The sequence below is a fragment of the Abramis brama genome (genome assembly GCF_963993115.1).
Source record: "Abramis brama genome assembly, chromosome: 4".
NCBI classification, from domain to species: Eukaryota; Metazoa; Chordata; class Actinopteri; order Cypriniformes; family Leuciscidae; genus Abramis; species Abramis brama.
In genome coordinates, this window is record NC_139966.1 from 15,877,585 (window position 1) to 15,896,910 (window position 19,326).

The following is a 19,326-nucleotide window of genomic DNA, read 5'->3' on the forward strand; positions in this document are numbered from 1 at the left end:
TCCCTTTGATTTTCTCTCAGAGAGTCTTTTTTATTTTCACTGGCAAGATACAACAGTGTGTTTAGGGCATGTTTATGTGAGATTTTTTCCCCAAATATTAGTAACATCCTCATGATAATGTGCTCTTGTTTCTTGTTCTTCTTTATTATCTTAGCTTTTTGTTCAAAATGTTGCTTTTTTTTAATGAAACTTACCCACATTCAAGTGTTGATAAAAAATGCACGAGGCTAGAATTAAACAGGGTTGTTTTTTGTTGTTGTTTAAGAGTAGAGGCTGTGTTCTTTCTTTTTATATATTGCATGTTCAGATATTCATACAACAAAATACTCTGGGGGCTATGAAACTTTTGTGAAAATGATTTTAAAAAAATCATCATGCTAGAAACTAGAAAAAAAAAAAAAAAACTAAAGTTGGAGGGGTTTAGGTACAAAGTAAGTACTTAAGGAAGAATTAGGTACAAAGTAGAAAACACATACTTTAAATTGCCAGATATAATATATAACTCCTGGGTTCTTGTGAAGACAATAACTGATAAGAAATGAACAAGAACCCTGCCGTCGCCAACATTTTTTTGATCAAATTCAGTGAAATTGACACTATAATCCGACAGAACAACATAAATAAGGTGGTTTTAGAAAAAAACCCGAGCTTCTAACTCCACCTGGAGCGTGTTATTTGTTTTGCAAAAATCCACCGCTCCGGTCTCATCGGGTCCAATCAGCGCAGGGGGGTGTGAGATCTGACTGTCAATTCGTGCACACGTCACAGATCCCCCCTCCCTCGCGCAGACGCGCACATTACAATATCACATGCACACGACACGCCTGGAGTTTGCCTGAAGTTTGTACGAAGCGTGATGGCGGAGAGAAAATCTACTAACAAGCTTCCAATTCCTCGGTTATTGCTATCTATGGATAGATTAGCCAGGGCAGCCTATACCTCCGAGTCCATGGTGTTGATCGATGCTGAAGAGACGGACGCGTTCACAGAAAATCAGGTACACACGCACTGACGATGGGAGGGTGCTCGCTGGTAGTGGGGGAGGGCCATGAGAGTTGTAAACATTCAAAATTTTGGCTAAGTCCACTCAATCTGCCAGACTTGCCCACTGCAGCTTTAAATAACACGACTGGCAACTTATTAACCATTACCCAGCCGCCTCCTCCTCACATTCGGATGGACAGTTTATAAAGGGCATCAGACTTCATGAGCTGCTTCACTTTTCTCACAGACATCGACTTCTCTGCACAGGAATGATATCAGGTATGTTTTTCTTTATTTAAATTTAATTATAATTAATGCATTTCCAGTTTTTTAAATACTGACCAATATTTACCGTTTTACTGTAACAGAATATCCTGAATAATGGGGGCCAAGGTTTCAGTCGTCAATCAGACTCCTTATACCTGGCACTATGCCACCCAGGACAGAGGGGTGAGAGCTTTTGCATTCACTACACCAGATTATTTATGCAATTATGTATTCTAAATTCTGTTTCATAGTTATTTTTTCCCCCTAGTTAACATGTCTGCTGATTAGCCAGATAATAACTGAAAGCATGACATAATATCTCACAGTGTCAGTCTGTTTTTTACGTTTCATTTTATTGACTGCTTTTCTGATGGAAACTGATGTATAATTCTGTTCCCCAGTTTACTCGTGTCAATCCTTACAGCAGAGCAGAATATGATGAGAAAAAGTTAATCCATCGCTATATCTACGTCAGATATGATCGTCACACGTGGAACAGTTTTAAGTACGAGTTTAACACCTTTAAAGGCGACACCTCTTTCATCTTAAGAGAAACCTACGACCGTTCCCAGATTCAGATGCACTGCACCTCTGAGGGTGGCACTCATTACTGTCCCAACTATGGTAAGTTTCTGCAAGTATTTCAGTTCTGCACTACACTATGCACACAAAAGTATGTGCATCCCCAACCATCACACCCATATGTGCTTGTTGAACGTCCCATTCCAGATTTACTTCTCCTTTGCTGTAATAATATAGCTCCACTCTTCTGGAAAGGCTTTCCAGTAGATTTTAACCCTCTGAGGTCTGAGCTGTTTTCTGGGCCCTGGAGGTGTTCTGACATGCTCTGACATTTCTGGTTATTTCTGTTACTTGTGACATTTTCATGGCTAAAGTCTAATTACACTGTATTCAGCACAAACTCTGCTACAATAATATATCAACAGCATGTATGTAAAAGTTTGTAGTTTTGAGATAATGACATTTATGCGTGGTTTTTGAAAATACAAAAAAAAATTCTCACTGAAATAAGGCCATGAAACCCATACTGATTATTTCTTCACAAGACTTTTGAAAATTGTATGACGTAGCCTAGAATATTTGCTCTAAAACTATGTGAAAATCACCCTGACTGCTCATTCAGATAAGACAATATATTGATTTAAAATTTTTACGACGTGTTTTGTGTGAAAAAGCCTTATGCGAGAGCTCATTAATATGTAAGCTTTTCTCACCTGAGAAAGACAAAGAACCTCCCCTAACGGCCCTATTAGGAGCTATCAGGCCCCTATCATTCTGAGCAACCTTGCACAATACTGTAAATGAGGAGATTTAAAAAAGAATGGCTTTTAAATTGTTTGGATTTATTTACAACACAACATAATCCAAAGATACACAACAAATGCCAAAAAAGCACTTCAAAGACAGAGACCTTTGTGCCATTCCTAAAAACACTGTACATACCTTTCATTTCCAAGATTTTCACTTTACCATGTTCACGTACTGAGACTCATGTGAATGTTGAAGTCCTCAGTGGCATCTGGGACCTGAAAAAAAAAAGTGAACATACTGATATCAAGAGAAAGGCCTGCACGATTTTGGAAATAAATATTAGATTTTTCTGGTTAAAATTGCTTTTTAAAATTCCTTTTTAAAATTCACAGAATACACACACACACACACACACACACACGTTTCCAACGATATATAATATAATGAACACCAGGTTTGTTGTGCCTTGTAGGCATAAGGTATATGCGCAGTGCGGATAAAATAATAATAACAATAAATAACCTATAGCAGCCTATAAATCTTCCAAAAGATTTCAGTAACAACTAAGCTAGAGAAAAATATATTGATTATCATGTTACTTCAAATGTTTCCATCCGTTATGATGATATGAAATGAGATAATAATAAAAACATGAAGCCGTTTGGTGCGTTTTGCTTTCATCCAAAATATGATACATTCAAACGCGATCGCTTGCAAAATATGATACATTCAAACGCGATCACGCTCAAATATAAAACATTATGGTTACCATAAACATATCTATGTTTGAGCAGATATCCACAAACACAGTAAACACGGGTCTAAATATTATAATATTCCCCATATATCTAGCAACAGTTCAACTGCAACGTGACATTTATGCAACAATAACAAACTAGGCTATGTAAGAATTTCTTACCTTATCTTTCTTGTCTTCAGATCGCGTTCTTCTTCTTCTGAGGTAGCCTAAATCCAATGTAAGCTCAGGCACGTCTTTCAAACTCGACGAAAAGTGAAGTGAAGTGTTTTGGTGTTTTGTTGTTGAGGTAATGAGCGCGATCGCGTTCCATGTGGAGATTTGCATGTGAATTTCTTTTGCGCGAGTGGGCGTGGCCAAATTAAATCTAATGAGCAAGCGTTTGAGAAGCTGGACATCTTGTTGGTTTTATACAAATTACTTAAACAGAGAATATTTTTTTCGTTTTGAATCCGATCATTTAAAAGTACACACTTAAATGTTTATAAAGGTATATGGCTCATAAATGTGTGACAAGTATTCGCTGAGTTTTGTTTCAGTTTATAGACGTGCTCAAGAAAAAAAAGTTCACCGCGACGGAGAGGCAGAACGCACACCCTGTTTATTTTCTTTATTTTACAAAAGCACAATGTTTTGATTTGATTGTAAGTGGACACATACAAAAGGAGAAATATCACAGATTCTTTTTTTATATTTCTTTTTTCTGTATGACCATAAATGATGGAGTAATTTAAGTTTATAGTGCTACAATGTGGAGAAAATCCGGCAAAACGCGCCCGCGCGTTTGCCGACCTCAGAGGGTTAAAGTGTGGCTGTGGGGATTTGTTTATTCAACTACAAGAGCATTAGTGAGGTCAGGGATGGATGTTTGGTGAGGAGGCCTGGGGTGCAGTCAGTGTTCCTGTTCATCCCAATGGTGTTCAGTGGGGTTGAGGTCAAGGCTCGGTGCGGGACACTGAAATTGTAAAATTTATTACATGCTCAGTCTATAGGTGTGAAGTTTTTCCTTTACAAAGTGATCTCACCAAGTAGTGGCCTTGCAACATTTTTGTTGATCTGTGTGAATGGGGATCGTTTTGACAATGTTGTCGTCTGTACGTGGTAAACGCAAAGAAAAAACTTTTAGGTTTTTAGGACGTTGTTGTGTAAACTACCCTAAGATTATATTTATATGAATGCATTAGTAATTACGTGTGAATTAATCCTAACTGTCTGTGCAGTGTCTTTACTAATCGTGAAGCTGTAGGTTTTAGTTACTTCAAAAACAAAGAAATTTATATATTTCTGTTTTTTAAGCAACTTTATTGATAAATCACAGGACAGCGTTGGCAGTATGTTTTTGCACTCCTGAATGTTACTGTGTGATCTGCATGCAGTCTGCATGTGTGCGAGCTTCTGTCTGTACTAGGGTTGCCAACTTCAGAAAAGGCAAATAAGGGACAATCATGGTTCTTTATAAGGGACATTCAAAATATTTGTACTGTACATTGCAGTGTGTGTATAAAAGGTTCTCAGACATAAACATTTGTTTTGCTTAACCTATCAATCCACAATACAATCCTAAAAAGAATTTTAACGTCATAGAAATAAATGTCAATTTTTACACACAAACCATCTAAATATTTTGTAGCATTTTACACTACCGTTCTAAAGTTTGGGATTAGTAATTATTTGTTTTAAACAGGACACTGCACAGACAGTTAGGATTGCCAGCAGCCATATCACCCTGTAGCCCAAGACTGGTTGCCCACTGAAGCTAAGCAGGGCTGAGCCTGGTTAGTATCTGGATAGGAGACCTCCTGGGAAAACTAGGTTGCTGCTGGAAGAGGTGTTAGTGAGGCCAGCAGGGGGTGCTCACCCTGTGGTCTGTGTGGGTCCTAATGCCCCAGTGTAGTGGCAGGGACACTATACTGTCAAAAGAGCACCGTCCTTCGGATGAGACGTTAAACCGAGGTCCTGACTCTCTGTGGTCATTAAAAATCCCAGGATGTCCTTCGAAAAAAGAGTAGGGGTGTAATCCCGGCATGCTGGCCAAATTTGCCCCTTGGCCTCGGCCCATCATGGCCTCCTAATCATCCTCATATACTGATTGGCTTCATCACTGTCTCCTCTCCACCAGTAAGCTGGTGTGTGGTGGGCGTTCTGGCGCAATATGGCTGCCGTCACATCATCCAGGTGGAGCTGCACATTGGTGGTGGTTGAGGAGATTCCCCCCTTCCATGTAAAGCGCTTTGAGTACCTAGAAAAGCGTTATATAAATGTAACAAATTATTATTATTATTATTAAAGAAATTAAATTTTATTCAGCAAGAATGCATTAAATGTGTCCAAAGTGACAGTGAAGACATTTTAATGTTATAAAAGCTTTCTATTTCAGATTAATGCTGTTTTTTTATTACTTTCAATTCATCAAAGAATCCTGAAAAAAATTGACACAACTGTTTTCAACATGGATTTCCCATTACAGTATCACCCTGAATATCATCATGATTTGTTTGCAATATAATTTACAAATGCATACACAAAAAGATGTTCCTGCCGCATTTTACTCACATACACCTAGTTTGCAGAACAAATTAAACCAACAAACTAAATGCTCTCGTAATTTAAATGATTATTATTGTCATCATAATTACATATCTTTGCAGCAAACACAGAAGAGAAAAGCATTATTTGTCATTTCAAATGTAGCCCGAAAATTATTGCATGTCCTTTGCTTTGTTTAATAATAATGTATACAGCTACATTAGACAATGTCGAAATAAAGTGAAAATGCAAAGTTTTTAAAGTCTTCACATGTGCTCACGCTCATAACTTCAAAATGTTTTTAAATGTAAATGTCTGCAGGCGTGTGTAAACTGGTTAACTTTTCATGACAAACAGGTCTCGCCACCACTGTGCAATACTACAAATTAGTGCGGGTTGGCGTTGCTGTGCAATACTACAAATTAGTGCGGGTTGGCGTTGTTCATTTTATACTCTGTGAACAATGGTAGCTTACTTAAAGGCACACTATGTTTTCACACTAATTTTTCGCCACTAGAGGTCGTTTAGTCAAAACAAAGGCGTAGCTTGATGACACCTTGAATGAATGAATGCTTTATTTCGGACATAAACATAAAACAAGTAACAAAGAAAGTAAACTGAAAAATAAAAAAGACAAACAAACCAAACAATTAATGATAATAATATGAAACCAACATGTCCGAAAAGGAGTAGGATGAAGCATAAGCTTATTAAAACCTACCCCTTCTCCACTATTCAATAAACAATCAGTTTTCCCTAATAAACATATTTACATAATACCTATCTACAAAAAATAGAAAATAAATAAATTAAGAAAACACATACATAAATTATTTACAAAAACACCCAATTGCTAGCTCCCTTCCTCCTCCCTGTACCTTGTGAAAACCATGTGTTTGTACTGCTTCTTAAACTGGATCATGCTTGGACATCCCTTAAGCTCCACACCCAAACTGTTCCACAACCTCACTCCACAAACAGAAACACAAAAACCTTTTATAGTTGTACGTGCCCGCTGATGTTTTAAATTAAACTCCCCTCTCAAGTTATAACCCCCCTCTCTGTTAAAAAACAATTTTTGAATATTTCCCGGAAGTTTATTGTGTATTGCTTTGTACATGATTTGTGCTGTTTGAAAATGAACCAGGTCAATTAATTTTAATGTTTTTGATTTTAAGAAAAGTAAATTTGTGTGCTCTCTGTAACCAGTATTATGTATTATTCTTATGGCTCTTTTCTGCAATATAAATAGTGATTGTATTGAACATTTATAAGTATTGCCCCATACCTCTGCACAATACTGTAAATATGGTAAAATCAATGAACAGTAGAGAATGTGGAGTGATTTGTGGTCCAGAATATGTCTTGCTTTACTAAGAACAGAAATACTCCTTGACAATTTGCTGTGAACATATTTTATATGTGACTTCCAGTTTATTTTATCATCAATTATTACCCCAAGAAACTTATTTTCATTTACTCTTTCAATGCTCACCCCGTCTATTTGTATCTGTACCTGTGTATTCTTATTACAATTACTGAATAATATGAATTTGGTTTTACTTAAGTTTATTGATAATTTGTTTCTATCAAACCACATTTTCATTTTGCACATTTCAGTAGTAATCCTCACCAGTAGTTCATGCAAATCTCCCCCAGAACAGAAAATACTAGTGTCATCTGCAAATAATACTATTTTTAATGTTTTTGAAATGTTGCATATATCATTGATATATAATAAGAACAGTTTTGGACCTAATACTGACCCCTGGGGGACGCCACAAACAATGTCCAAACATGATGATGAATATTCACCCAACTTCACAAATTGTTTTCTGTTGCTTAAATAACTTCTCACCCAGTGCAATACTAATCCCCTGATCCCATACCGTTCCAGTTTATTGATTAATATTTCGTGATTGATTGTGTCAAAAGCTTTTTTAAGATCAATGAATATTCCAATTGAATGCAGTCTTTGGTCTATTGCTTCTGTGATCACCTGAACTGATTCAGTTAGTGCCAGTGTTGTTGTATTGTTTGCTCTAAATCCATATTGACTGTCAGAAAGTAATTTGTATTTGTTTATGAAATTTTCTAATCGGTTATTGAATAGTTTTTCTAATATTTTTGAAAATTGTGAAAGTAAAGAAACAGGCCTGTAATTTGTGAAGTGGTGTCTATCCCCAGTTTTATACAATGGCACAACTTTTGCTATTTTCATTTTATTAGGAAATTTACCAGTTTGAAATGATAAGTTACAGATGTATGTAAGTGGTTTCGAAATCCCATCAATTACTTTTTTTAAAACTTTCATATCAATTTCATTTAAATCGGTAGATGTTTTGCCTTTACAGTTATTTACAATATGTATTATTTCTTTTTCTTCAACTGCTGTAAGAAACATTGAACACGGATTTCTCACTATGAGATTATCCTCCCAATCCCCGGATGACAGTGAATCAGGAATTTTTTCTGCTAGGTTTGGTCCAACATTCACAAAAAAATTATTAAAACTATTTACCACATCATCCATATTATCTTTTTTCATATTGTTATCAATAAAATATTGAGGGTAGCTCTTTTGTTTCAAACCATTTTTAATAATGCTGTTCAATATGTTCCATGTTCCTTTAATATTGTTTTTGTTATTATCTAATATTTTACTATAGTAATCTTTCCTACATACCCTTATAATATTGGTTAACTTATTCTTATATTTTTTGTATTTATTTTCTGCCTCTTTAGTCCTTCGTTTTATGAATTCTCTATATAGTGTATTTTTCTTTTTACAGGCATTTTGTAATCCCTTCGTGAGCCATGGTTGATCTTTGTATTTTTGTTTTCTGTAATACTGTTTTATTGGACAATTTTTATCATATAATGATGTGAATATACTTAAAGTTTCATATGCACTATCAATATTGCTTTCATTATATACCTTTTCCCAATTTAGTGCCAGTAGATTGTTCTTAAATGCAGTTATAGTTTCCGCTGTCCTTACTCGTCTGCATTTTAGTTTGTGTTCTGGCTGTTTTCTCTGGTTATTGCTATTATAAACAGTAAAAACTGGTAGGTGGTCACTGATGTCGTTAATTAATAATCCACTCACTGTATTATTGTCAGTGTCATTAGTGAATATGTTATCGATTAAAGTAGCACAATGGGATGTGATTCTACTCGGTCTGGTAATTTTGGGGTATAAACTCATGCTGTACATTGTATTAATAAATTCATCAATCATTTTGTGCTTATTTGGATTAAGCAGGTCAATATTTAAATCACCACAGATAAGTACAACTTTTTGATTAGTTTTTGAAAACATTTCCTCTATCCAGTTACTGAATGCTTCAATACTAGAGCCTGGTGCTCTGTATATACAGCTGATTATTACATTTTTACTTTTTTCTTCATATATTTCAATTGTTATACATTCTAATAGATTATCAATCACAGTTGTCATTTTTTCTGCTACTTTATAGTTTAACATTTTATCTACATACACAGCCACTCCTCCTCCACTCTTGTTCTTTCTATTTATACAGTTAAATTCATATCCATCAAGTTCAAAATCCATTCCTTTATCTTTATTGATCCATGTTTCTGATATAGCAATAATTTTAAATGGTTTTATAAACTGACTTAGATATTGTCAGGCTTCTGGGTGGATGATGAAGTAGGAGGCGAACACGAAGATGAAGGATCAAAGGTTTTAATTCTCAATAACAACGGTACACGGAACAGGGAGCGTGTGCTCAGGAACAGACTACCTAACATTAAACATTGACCGACAAGTGAAGACTGAAACACTCAGGGCTTAAATACAGGGGAGAACAGATCAGGGAAACAAGACACAGCTGACAAGACTAACGAGGAACCAGGTGATACAAATGAACTAATGAGGGTAACCATGGAAACCAAGGAGTGGCGGGAAAACAGAACAAAGGAAGACATGTGACCAGTGACAAAAACACTCAAACAGAACAGAACTGTGACAGATATTCCCTTATGTTATTGAAATTTGCATACATACTCCTGCAATTAAAATGGATTATTGATAATTTGCTATCCTTTTTAATGGTCAGATTGTACTGTTCATCTGTGTAGTAGCAGCAATTGTTGTTAATTTCGTTGCATACCTTGATTTCGCGTAATCATGGGTGAGTTGTTGTCTTCCCCTTTACAGCCTGTGGAGAATACGTCGGGACTCGGGCAGAAATCATATTCATGGATGACCAGTAATGAAAATTAGCCCATGATTTACTCACCCTCTAGTCATCCTAGGTATATATAAGAGTCCTGCACGGGTTTGGGTACCCGCGGGTATAGTCCAGTGGGTGGGGGAAATTTGGACTTATCTGAAGAAAACAATATTGTGAAAGGCTTTGCTGCATGCATTTTCGTGTTGGATAGCCGCAAATGTGGAACTTCATCCCTGAGGAAGCACGCAGATAATTGGTAACAAACCAAGCAGTTCTATCGAACAGTATTTTTAAAATTTAACACTGTTAAGTATGTGTGGTGTGCAGGGCGTGTTTGAACCCAAAATTGTCAGATGTAGGCTAGATGAAATTGCGTGGCAGATATAGTGTTGTAGCCGTGTCTGTTCGACTGGTAAAATGTTAAGGCTACTCAGTTTTGTGGTAACGTTAGCCATGTTCTTCATGTACTGGCCTTTTGACAGCTTTGGCTGAAGTTGTCCTTGTGTTAATTGTCGTGTAATAACTTCTGTATGACCTGGCAATAATTTTTTTTTTAAGTGTGTCTATAATGTGATAGTCTAAACTGATTTTATTTCGGTTGCGGGTCGGGTGCAGATTTTAATTAGTGCTGCTGTCGGAAAACGGGTCAGATGCGGTTTTAAGCACTGCGGGTACGGGCGGGTGCGGATTTACAAAATCGGACCCATGCAGGACTCTGGTGTATATGACATTCTTCTTTCAGATGAATAAAATTGGAGTTATATTAAAAATGTCCTGGCTGTTCCAAGCTTTATAATAGCGGAGAATGGCTGTTTCTGTTTTGAAGTCCATAAAAGTGCATCTATCCATCATAAAAGTGCTCCACACGGCTCTGGGGGGTTAATAAAAACCTTCTGCGTTTGTGTAAGAAAAATATTCATATTTAAAACTTTATAAAGTAAACTAACTAGCTTCCGGCCAAACAATCATACGGATTCCACTTAAGTGTAAAGCACAACTTATGCGAGTAATGCGACTTACTGCTAATATTTACGCGATGCTAATTACGCCATAATGCACTACACTACTTCCAACGCCAACGGCAAGTTGCGCATTAGGCGCAAATAGACAGTGTTTGGCCGGAAGCTAGAATTTTACTTTGTAACATGTTAAATATGAATATTTAACCCTTAAAGCAAGTGACAACTCAAAAAAACAATACCAACAAAGCAAATGAACTCCCCTTTTTGTTAAGCTTTAGTATTACAGCTCGTCAGACATTAATATGTGGATATATATTTATACGCCTGTGGATATATATTGGTTATACACCAGCAAGGAGTCTTAAAGGATTAGTTCACTTTCAGAAATGTTTTTGCTGATAATTTACTCACCCCGATGTCATCCAAGATATCCATGTCTTTCTTTCTTCAGTCGAAAAGAAATGAAGGTTTTTGAGGAAAACATTCCTGGATTTTTCTACACAGAATGGACTTCAATTGCAACCAACTATACCAATGTTCAAAGAAGGTTCAAATGTCCATCTCAATGCAGCTTCAAAGTCTCGACACAATCCCAGCCGAGAAATAAGGGTCTTATCTAGCGAAACGATCGGTCATTTAAAAAAAAAAACCCATATATTTATATATATACTTTTTAACCACAAATGCTCGTCGTGTACCAACTCTGAGATGTGCCACGCATTGCATCATCACGTTGGAAAGGTCACGCGTCACGTCATCTATCTAAGTTATTTGTCTGTGTACTCCATTTCAAAAAGGTAGGGAAGGGCGAAAAATGTCATCTCATTTTCTCCTCCAACTTCAAAATCGTCCGACATCTTTGTTTTAATTTATTATTATTATAAAACCTTTCCAACGTGATGACGTAATATGTAGCGAATCTCAGAGATGGTACAAGACGGCCATTTGTGTTAAAAAGTATATATTTATATATATATATATATATATATATATATATATATTTATTTATTTATTTATTTATTTATTTATTTATTTATTTATTTATTTATTTATTTATTTATTTATTGGCCGATCGTAAATCTTGGAGTAAATTATCAGAAAAAAAAAAATTTGACAGTGAACTAATCCTTTAACATACCAAAAAAACAACAACAAAGAAAAATAAACACAGTCTAAACTTCAAAAGGAATTATATCACAATTAATAATATTTAAATATTTTAAATCGCTTCACCTCAGTGAACCAGAATACAGACCTATTTGTTTAAGTCAAGTCAAGTCATCTTCATTTATATAGCGCTTTTAACAATGTAGATTGTTCCAAAGCAGCTTTACATTGATAATAGGAAATTAAAGTAAAGTGTTTTGGCTTTATAGTAGCTCTACAATAAAGTTATTGTCCAGCTAAAGTTAGTTTCATTGATTCACTTCCGTCGCAATTATCATTAGTTATTAACTTAGGGGCCGATAAGTTGATAAATATGATGATTTGATGCTCAAGAAACATTTATGATTATTATCAATTGTGAAAATAGTTTTTTACATTTTTATTTCATGCTATGATGAATTGTCACAGTGTCTGGTTTGTGTTCCCTGGGTAACCACTAGAGGTCCTCTTCCCCCACGGTGTCTTTCACTCATACTACATTTCCCATCATCCTGTTCTGTCACTCATTGATCATTGCACACAAAAAGTTGAAATTTCGATTCACGGTCGCTAAGGGGCGCCAAAATGTATGTTGTGGGAGGGGCCTATTTTACTAAAATGGCTATAAGTCCAGAAGTAAATGAGGTATCTTCACCAAACTTGGAACACTTGTGTAAGAGGTGAATCTGAGGTCACAGTAAAAAAATCGATTGGCCACATGGTGGCGCTATAACATGAAAAAAACATAAAACAGGCTATAACCACCTGACCGTTAGTCCGATTGACTTGAAAATTAGTATGCAGTGTCTTGGTCAAAGGTGCCATGTATGTCTATGAGGACATTGGCGTATCTCAAAAAATATGTCCGCCATCGGCCAATGAAGTTTGAGCACCTATTAGACAAGGTTAACGGAGGTCGATTGGAACGAAACTCGATGGGCATGTTCGACTCATGGCCCTAGAGGTCTGTAAGAATATTAAAAGAAATCAGCCACTAGTTGGCGCTAACGAGATTTTTCAGCTCTGTAATCACGTGGTGTTACACTCATCCACACAATATGCATATCATTTGATAGATCTCCTCATCCTGAACAACTTTGCCTCAATAACCATTGCTGTCAATCAAACCGTTCATTAAATATTCGTGAACATGTTAAAAACCTACTTTTGTGAACTAGTCCTAGGTTTTTCGCCCGATCGGAAACAGACCAGTCTAGGACAATTCTCTGGACTCTCTAGATCAATAATTATCAAAAAAAGTTGAACTTTGCCCTTTATTTTGTCATAACAGGGTCATTTAGAAAATGGGCGTGGCAAAATACACTCAAAAGCCTATAAATCCTAAACAAAAACTCAGAACTTCACAAAAATTGATGAGCATATGTGACATAACATGCTAAAGAAGCATGGACAATTTTATGGAGATCGGACCATAGGTGGCGCTATAACTGTTAAAACGCTTTAAAACCATATATTTCCTATGGTAAATTGCCTGTATTGGCAGTGAATGGTGTTTTCCATCTATGATCATATAATGTTCATATCATAATGTTCAAAACCAGTGCAGTACAATTCTCTGGACTCTCTAGATCAATAATTATCAGAAAAAGTTGAACTTCTTCATTTGGATGGCTATAATAGGGTCACTTCAAAATGTAGACTTGACCAATGTCCCCGAAAGCCTATATCTCTTCAATGAATGCTCAGATCTTCTTAAAAACAAGTCGGAACACTCTTAAAAAAAATTTCAGACAGATCGGACAAAATTTGCCTCTATAACAGTTAAAAAAGGTGAAAATGGTATGAATATAATGCAGTGCTTCTCAATTATTTTCTGTTATGCCCCCCCAGGAAGAAGTAAACATTTCGCGCCCCCCAACTCTCCGCTGCGACTGTAAATAGTATCATTTGTCTATAAAATTATTATAAGTACACCTCTGCATAACATTGTATCCTTATTAACATTAAAGAAAACAAAAAAGAAAAAAGAAAGAAACTTAAACTTTATCAACTTAAAACAAAGAATAACTTTATTATCATTGTTTTTTAGTCTGTAACAGAAAAGACTTAAAGTGCATCAATTTGCCTGAAATTAAAATATATAATCAATAAATAATAATAAATTCAAATTGATCAGCAACATTAACTCAGGAGCACAATATATAAAACACTTTGACCTATAAAACAAAAATGAATAAAACAATTTGTGAAAATAAAATTAAATATAATCAATAAATAATACTAAATTCAAATTGATCAGCAAAATTAACTCAGGAGCACAATATATAAAACAATTTGACCTATAAAACAAAAATGTTTTATAAAAAAAAGATTATTTTTTTTTTTAATCAAAATGAGGAAGTCAGGATTAATGGCTACAATGAGCACGTTTTGCGAAGTGGGGTTTGAAGCATGATACTGCAACTCTCAGCTCCTGCTCAATGTTTAGCTGTGACCTGTACTTGGTCTTCAGTGCAGCAACAGCAGAGAAGCCAGTCTCACAAAGATACGATGTTGCAAAAGGAAGGAGAATGCCCATGGCCCTCTGCCCTAAGAGTGGATACTGCCTCTCTACACTCAGCCGGAATTCACTCAGTGTCTGTGATGTGAACCTCAGTCTCAATGTGGAGTCAGACGACATATCAATGAATTGGTCCTCCTCTGCAGAGCTGAAACCAATTGGAGCTGGTGCATTGAAAGGATCTCTCACCCAGTCATATTGGGAACTGTTTTCAGGGAAGTACTTTTTAAGGAATCCTATCAGTGATGAAATATGCTCCTTAATATATGGAATCACTGAGGTGGCATCATAGTCAGTAGTGTCAATAAATTCATGCAGGTTCTCGAATGAATCAGTTTTTCCTTCATCAAGTCGCCTGCCCCACATTGTAAGCTTTCGAGTGAAAGAGCTGATCTTGTCTGTGACCTGAGGCAGGTGTTTATCTTTCCCTGGAAGCTGTAGATTTAGTTCATTTAGCTTTCCAAATATGTCACTCATGTAGGCAAGGTTTGCCAGGAAGTTCTCATCACTAAATTTTTCTGCGAGGTCATACTTGTGCTCCTGCTCCAAAAACATTCTTATCTGCTCTCTGAGCTCAAAAACTCGGGACAAGACTTTTCCTCGTGACAGCCACCTTGCTTCACTGTGAAACAGCACAGCTTGATGCATGGGCGTCGGAACCATTGTATATGGGTGGGACAAGACCCACCCACTTTTTAAGACCAATGATATTGGACCCACTTACTTTTACCGTCTCTGATTCAGCGCATTTGTCTTTTCATAGCGCTGTCAGTCAAATCCAATTATTAGGGAATTCCCTAATAAATTAAACTCCGCTGAATCGCTACATTATATTTCTCAACGAGCCGCAACTGACGAAAGTAACCGCCCGTTGTACCTTTCCAGTCAAATATTGCGTTGCAAACATCAATAACAGCTTTAAATTGTCATTGCTGGCAGATGACCATGGTATTAGCGGGATAATCCACGGATAGCTTTCATTTAATGCACGACTTGGAGGCAAAGAACCGCCCGACGTGAAGTGGAGTGTAGTTTACTTGTTTTAATTAAAAGGCACCAGAATAGCCTACATGAAATGGTATTACTACTGACAATTGTGTCACATTGAGAAATGTGAATCCTGAAGGAGACTTGCAGTAAACAGTTTGATCACATCATATAGTTCAAATGTCTGTATCTACAACAGAATGTGTGTGTGTAGTCTTAGGTTTCTGAATAAATTCTGAATCATCTGATTAATAGTTTACAAAGACTTTGTGAAATGTTTATAGACCATTCAAATATATTTTCATAATGACATATCCAAATAGCATTGGAAAAACAACAACAACAACAACATTTGTCTTTGTGTGTGTATGTGTGTGTGTGTGTGTGTGTGTGTGTGTGTGTGTAAGCATGCATTATTGAGTTAACATGGAAAAACTGGTTTGCTTTAGTGCAGAAAACTGGTGAAAATCATGAAGTTTAAAGTGAAAGTGAGCCAATAAGTGGTCTTCTACTGCCCTCTGCTGGCCATTCTACTGATTAATGAAGTCTTTTCACATGTGCTCACATTCATATTTAGACACTAAAAAATCACTTATATAACAATAACTATTATAACACAATCATATTTTGTCAGTGTTTATCACTTCATTTGCACTGACACTTCACATAATTGCTAGTAATGTGGTAAATCACACTAGAAACATGGTAAATCATAGTAAATAATACTAGAATGTGGTGAATCAAGGTAAATCATGCTAGAATCCTGGTAAATCATTCTAGAACGTGGTATATCATGGTAAATCATGGTAAACTATGCTAGAACAGGGTAAATCATGGTAAACCATGATAAATCATGATAAACAATGGTAAATCATGTTAGAATGTGGTATATCATTGCAAATCAAGCAGGAACATGTTATATCAAGGTAAACTAAGATACAATCATGGTAAACTATGCTAGAACAGGGTAAATCATGGTAAATCATGATAAATCATGATAAACTATGGTAAATCATGCTAGAATGTGGTATATCATGGTAAATCATGCTAGAACATGGTCTTTTCCATCTATGATGTCAGTGGTTAAATGCTTGCTAAATAAAACTTGATGTCTTTTGATGCTTTTGTGCTTAAAGGCCTTAACTGCTTGAACCCCGATAAATGCTGCTTGCAGCTTTAATTTTGTTCTTGTTTTTGGATTGCCTGTATGGATTTTGACCCTTGCCTGGACTGGATTACGAATACGGAATACCCCATTAAAACTGCTATTGGATCTTACCTGTTTGTGTGCGTTCCGTGACATGAATAGAAAGTTCAAAAGAACAGCATTTATCTGAAATGGAAAGCTTTTGTAACATTAAACAATACCCTTCAAAAGTTTGGGGTCAGTAAGAATTTTTATTTTATTTTGGGGGGAAATAAATAAAATAAATCAATAATTTTATTCATCAAGGATGAGTTAAAATTGTCAAAAGTTACAGTAAAGACATTTATAATGTTAGAAAATAATTGTAAAATGCTAGTGTAAAATGGATAACTATATTGTATGGCGGAATACCATAGCAAGTGCTTGTAAGCACTTCGACTTGGCGCAGTAATATCTTCACTAGAGGGAGTGGGGGCCGGTGAGAGGATTTTTCACGAGTGAAGATATTACTGCGCCAAGTCGAAGTGCTTACAAGCACTTGCTATGGTATTCCGCCATACAATATAGTTATCCATTTTACACGCTTAGAAAAGCGTAACGTTTTGTTTTGTGTCACCGTCCTAGGTCGAGTTACACTACGCGAGTAACTGTATTTAAATAGGGAAAACGTGGAGGTGTTTGGTAGCTTCTCTGCTTGGCCCATATTGAATGAACTGGGCTAAGCTAAGTGCTAACAAAGCTTCGCCGCAAGACTGAGTGCACGCATTGAGACGAGAGAGGTATGTATTCACTCGTCTTAGTTAAGGGAATAACATAGTTTAATATGAAAAAACGGTGGAGTATCCCTTTAATAAAATCTTGTGCATGTCACAAATAAAGTTGTCTATGTCTCAAGCTCATATCTGGAGTCCCTAATCATAGATCTTGACTACTTGCTCTTAGTAGTACTATAAAGTAAGAAAGACATTTCCCATGCCCCGGAAATGTACATTTCTTAGAATTAATAAACAATTAACATTGAGGGCCCTATCTTGCACCCAGCGCAATTGACTTTGTACACCGACGCATGTATCATTCCTATTTTGCACCCGCGCAAAGCGCGCTTTTCCCTCCACAGAAGCACGTCGCTAAACTATGGAATGAACTTGCGCTCCCTGGGCGGTTCAGCGCAAAAAAGGAGGCGTGTTCCGGCGCAAACGTTCCTTCATGCTATTTTGCAGGTTTAGAAAACAATTGCGCCACTAACCAGGAAAAAATTGTTTAAAGTCAGTGGCGCGTTGCGCATGTTATTCATATGCTATTTTAAGGGCGCATGCTTGGCCATAATCAATGTAGCGTGTGCACAACGCGCATACACTTTGATTCTCTCATCTACACAGAAGCAGCATTTTTCATTTTTGCAAATCATACATTATTACGATAGATAGATAGATAGATAGATAGATAGATAGACAATTTATTATAAAAGCATACATCTAGCTTACACATTTACCCAAATTATCATACGCCTTTTTAACCGAAGTTAATTTGGGTGGGTTTCTCCATCCCCAACGTCCCTGACGAGAGCGTTGCTCTCCTTGGCTGTGAACCGCTCCTGGCGCGCGCCTGGCGAATCTGCCGTTATAATAGGAATCCGCCATGGAACAAGCGCGCCTGTTCTTAAAGGGAATGTGAGATGACACTCTGATTGGTTTATTTCATGTTACGCCCAAACCACACCTATGAATAATGAAGCTACTTCAGACCAACCCATTTTAGATTTGCGCCTGGCGCAAGAGTCATTTATCCCGCCGGGAAAATAGCAACAGCGCCAAGACCCGTCCACAAAGTTACTTGCGCTTTGTGCTTTGACACTTGCGTTTCAGATCGTTAAAATAGGGCCCTGAGTGTTCACGGGACAAACCGGTTCACTGATTGTAATATTAATTTACAACTATATTAACTGATCCAAATAGTAATAATCAATTATAACCAGTTATTATTGATTATTAATATTTCATAGAGCTAATTTGCTACATGATAGTAGTAGAGATAAAAAGATAGTGAAATAAAAAGATAAAGCCCCATCCAATACAGTCTCAATTGTGTGGTTAATACAAACAATAGAGGCATCTCTAATGTACAGCTGCATGTGGCTAGTGCGGAGAGATAGCGGGTAATTATTTCAAATTGAGTAACCCATAAACCGATAAAGTTTAATCTGTAGGTTGTTTCTAATCTTGTGGTGTCTGATGATATTTTTTAACAGGAAAAATTGAAGAAGATGAAAAACAAAGACAGCAAGAGGAGGAGAGAAGACGTCTGGAACGCTTGGAACATGAGCAAAGGATTCAACAGGAGCTGGACAAAGAGAGTGAATCATCCAGACTCAAGCTTTCTCGAGCAACTGAGCGGCTTCGTGAAAAACAGAGCTTCAGAGGTCAAGAGCAACACCATGAACGCACACAAGTTCTCCATCAGCAAATAGAAGATGACGCTGCTGCAATTGAGAGGGACGAGGTATGACTAATTTGGATTGAGCAACATAACTGTATATACAGCATGTGATAAAATACCAC

The 19,326-nt window shown here is 36.5% G+C and overlaps 1 protein-coding gene across 1 annotated transcript in view; it reads left to right on the plus strand.

Annotated features, from left to right (window-relative positions):
* The first annotated feature begins 815 nt into the window (after positions 1-815).
* The window catches only part of LOC311081629 (uncharacterized protein), a 32,877-nt gene continuing 14,366 nt past the window's right edge, over positions 816-19,326 (plus strand). The window contains exons 1-5 of the mRNA XM_084112212.1: positions 816-997; positions 1,232-1,263; positions 1,353-1,434; positions 1,653-1,875; positions 19,017-19,267. Coding sequence (XP_083968338.1) covers positions 1,366-1,434; positions 1,653-1,875; positions 19,017-19,267 — 543 coding nt within the window. The 5' untranslated portion in view covers positions 816-997; positions 1,232-1,263; positions 1,353-1,365. The remainder of the gene's footprint in view (positions 998-1,231; positions 1,264-1,352; positions 1,435-1,652; positions 1,876-19,016; positions 19,268-19,326) is intronic.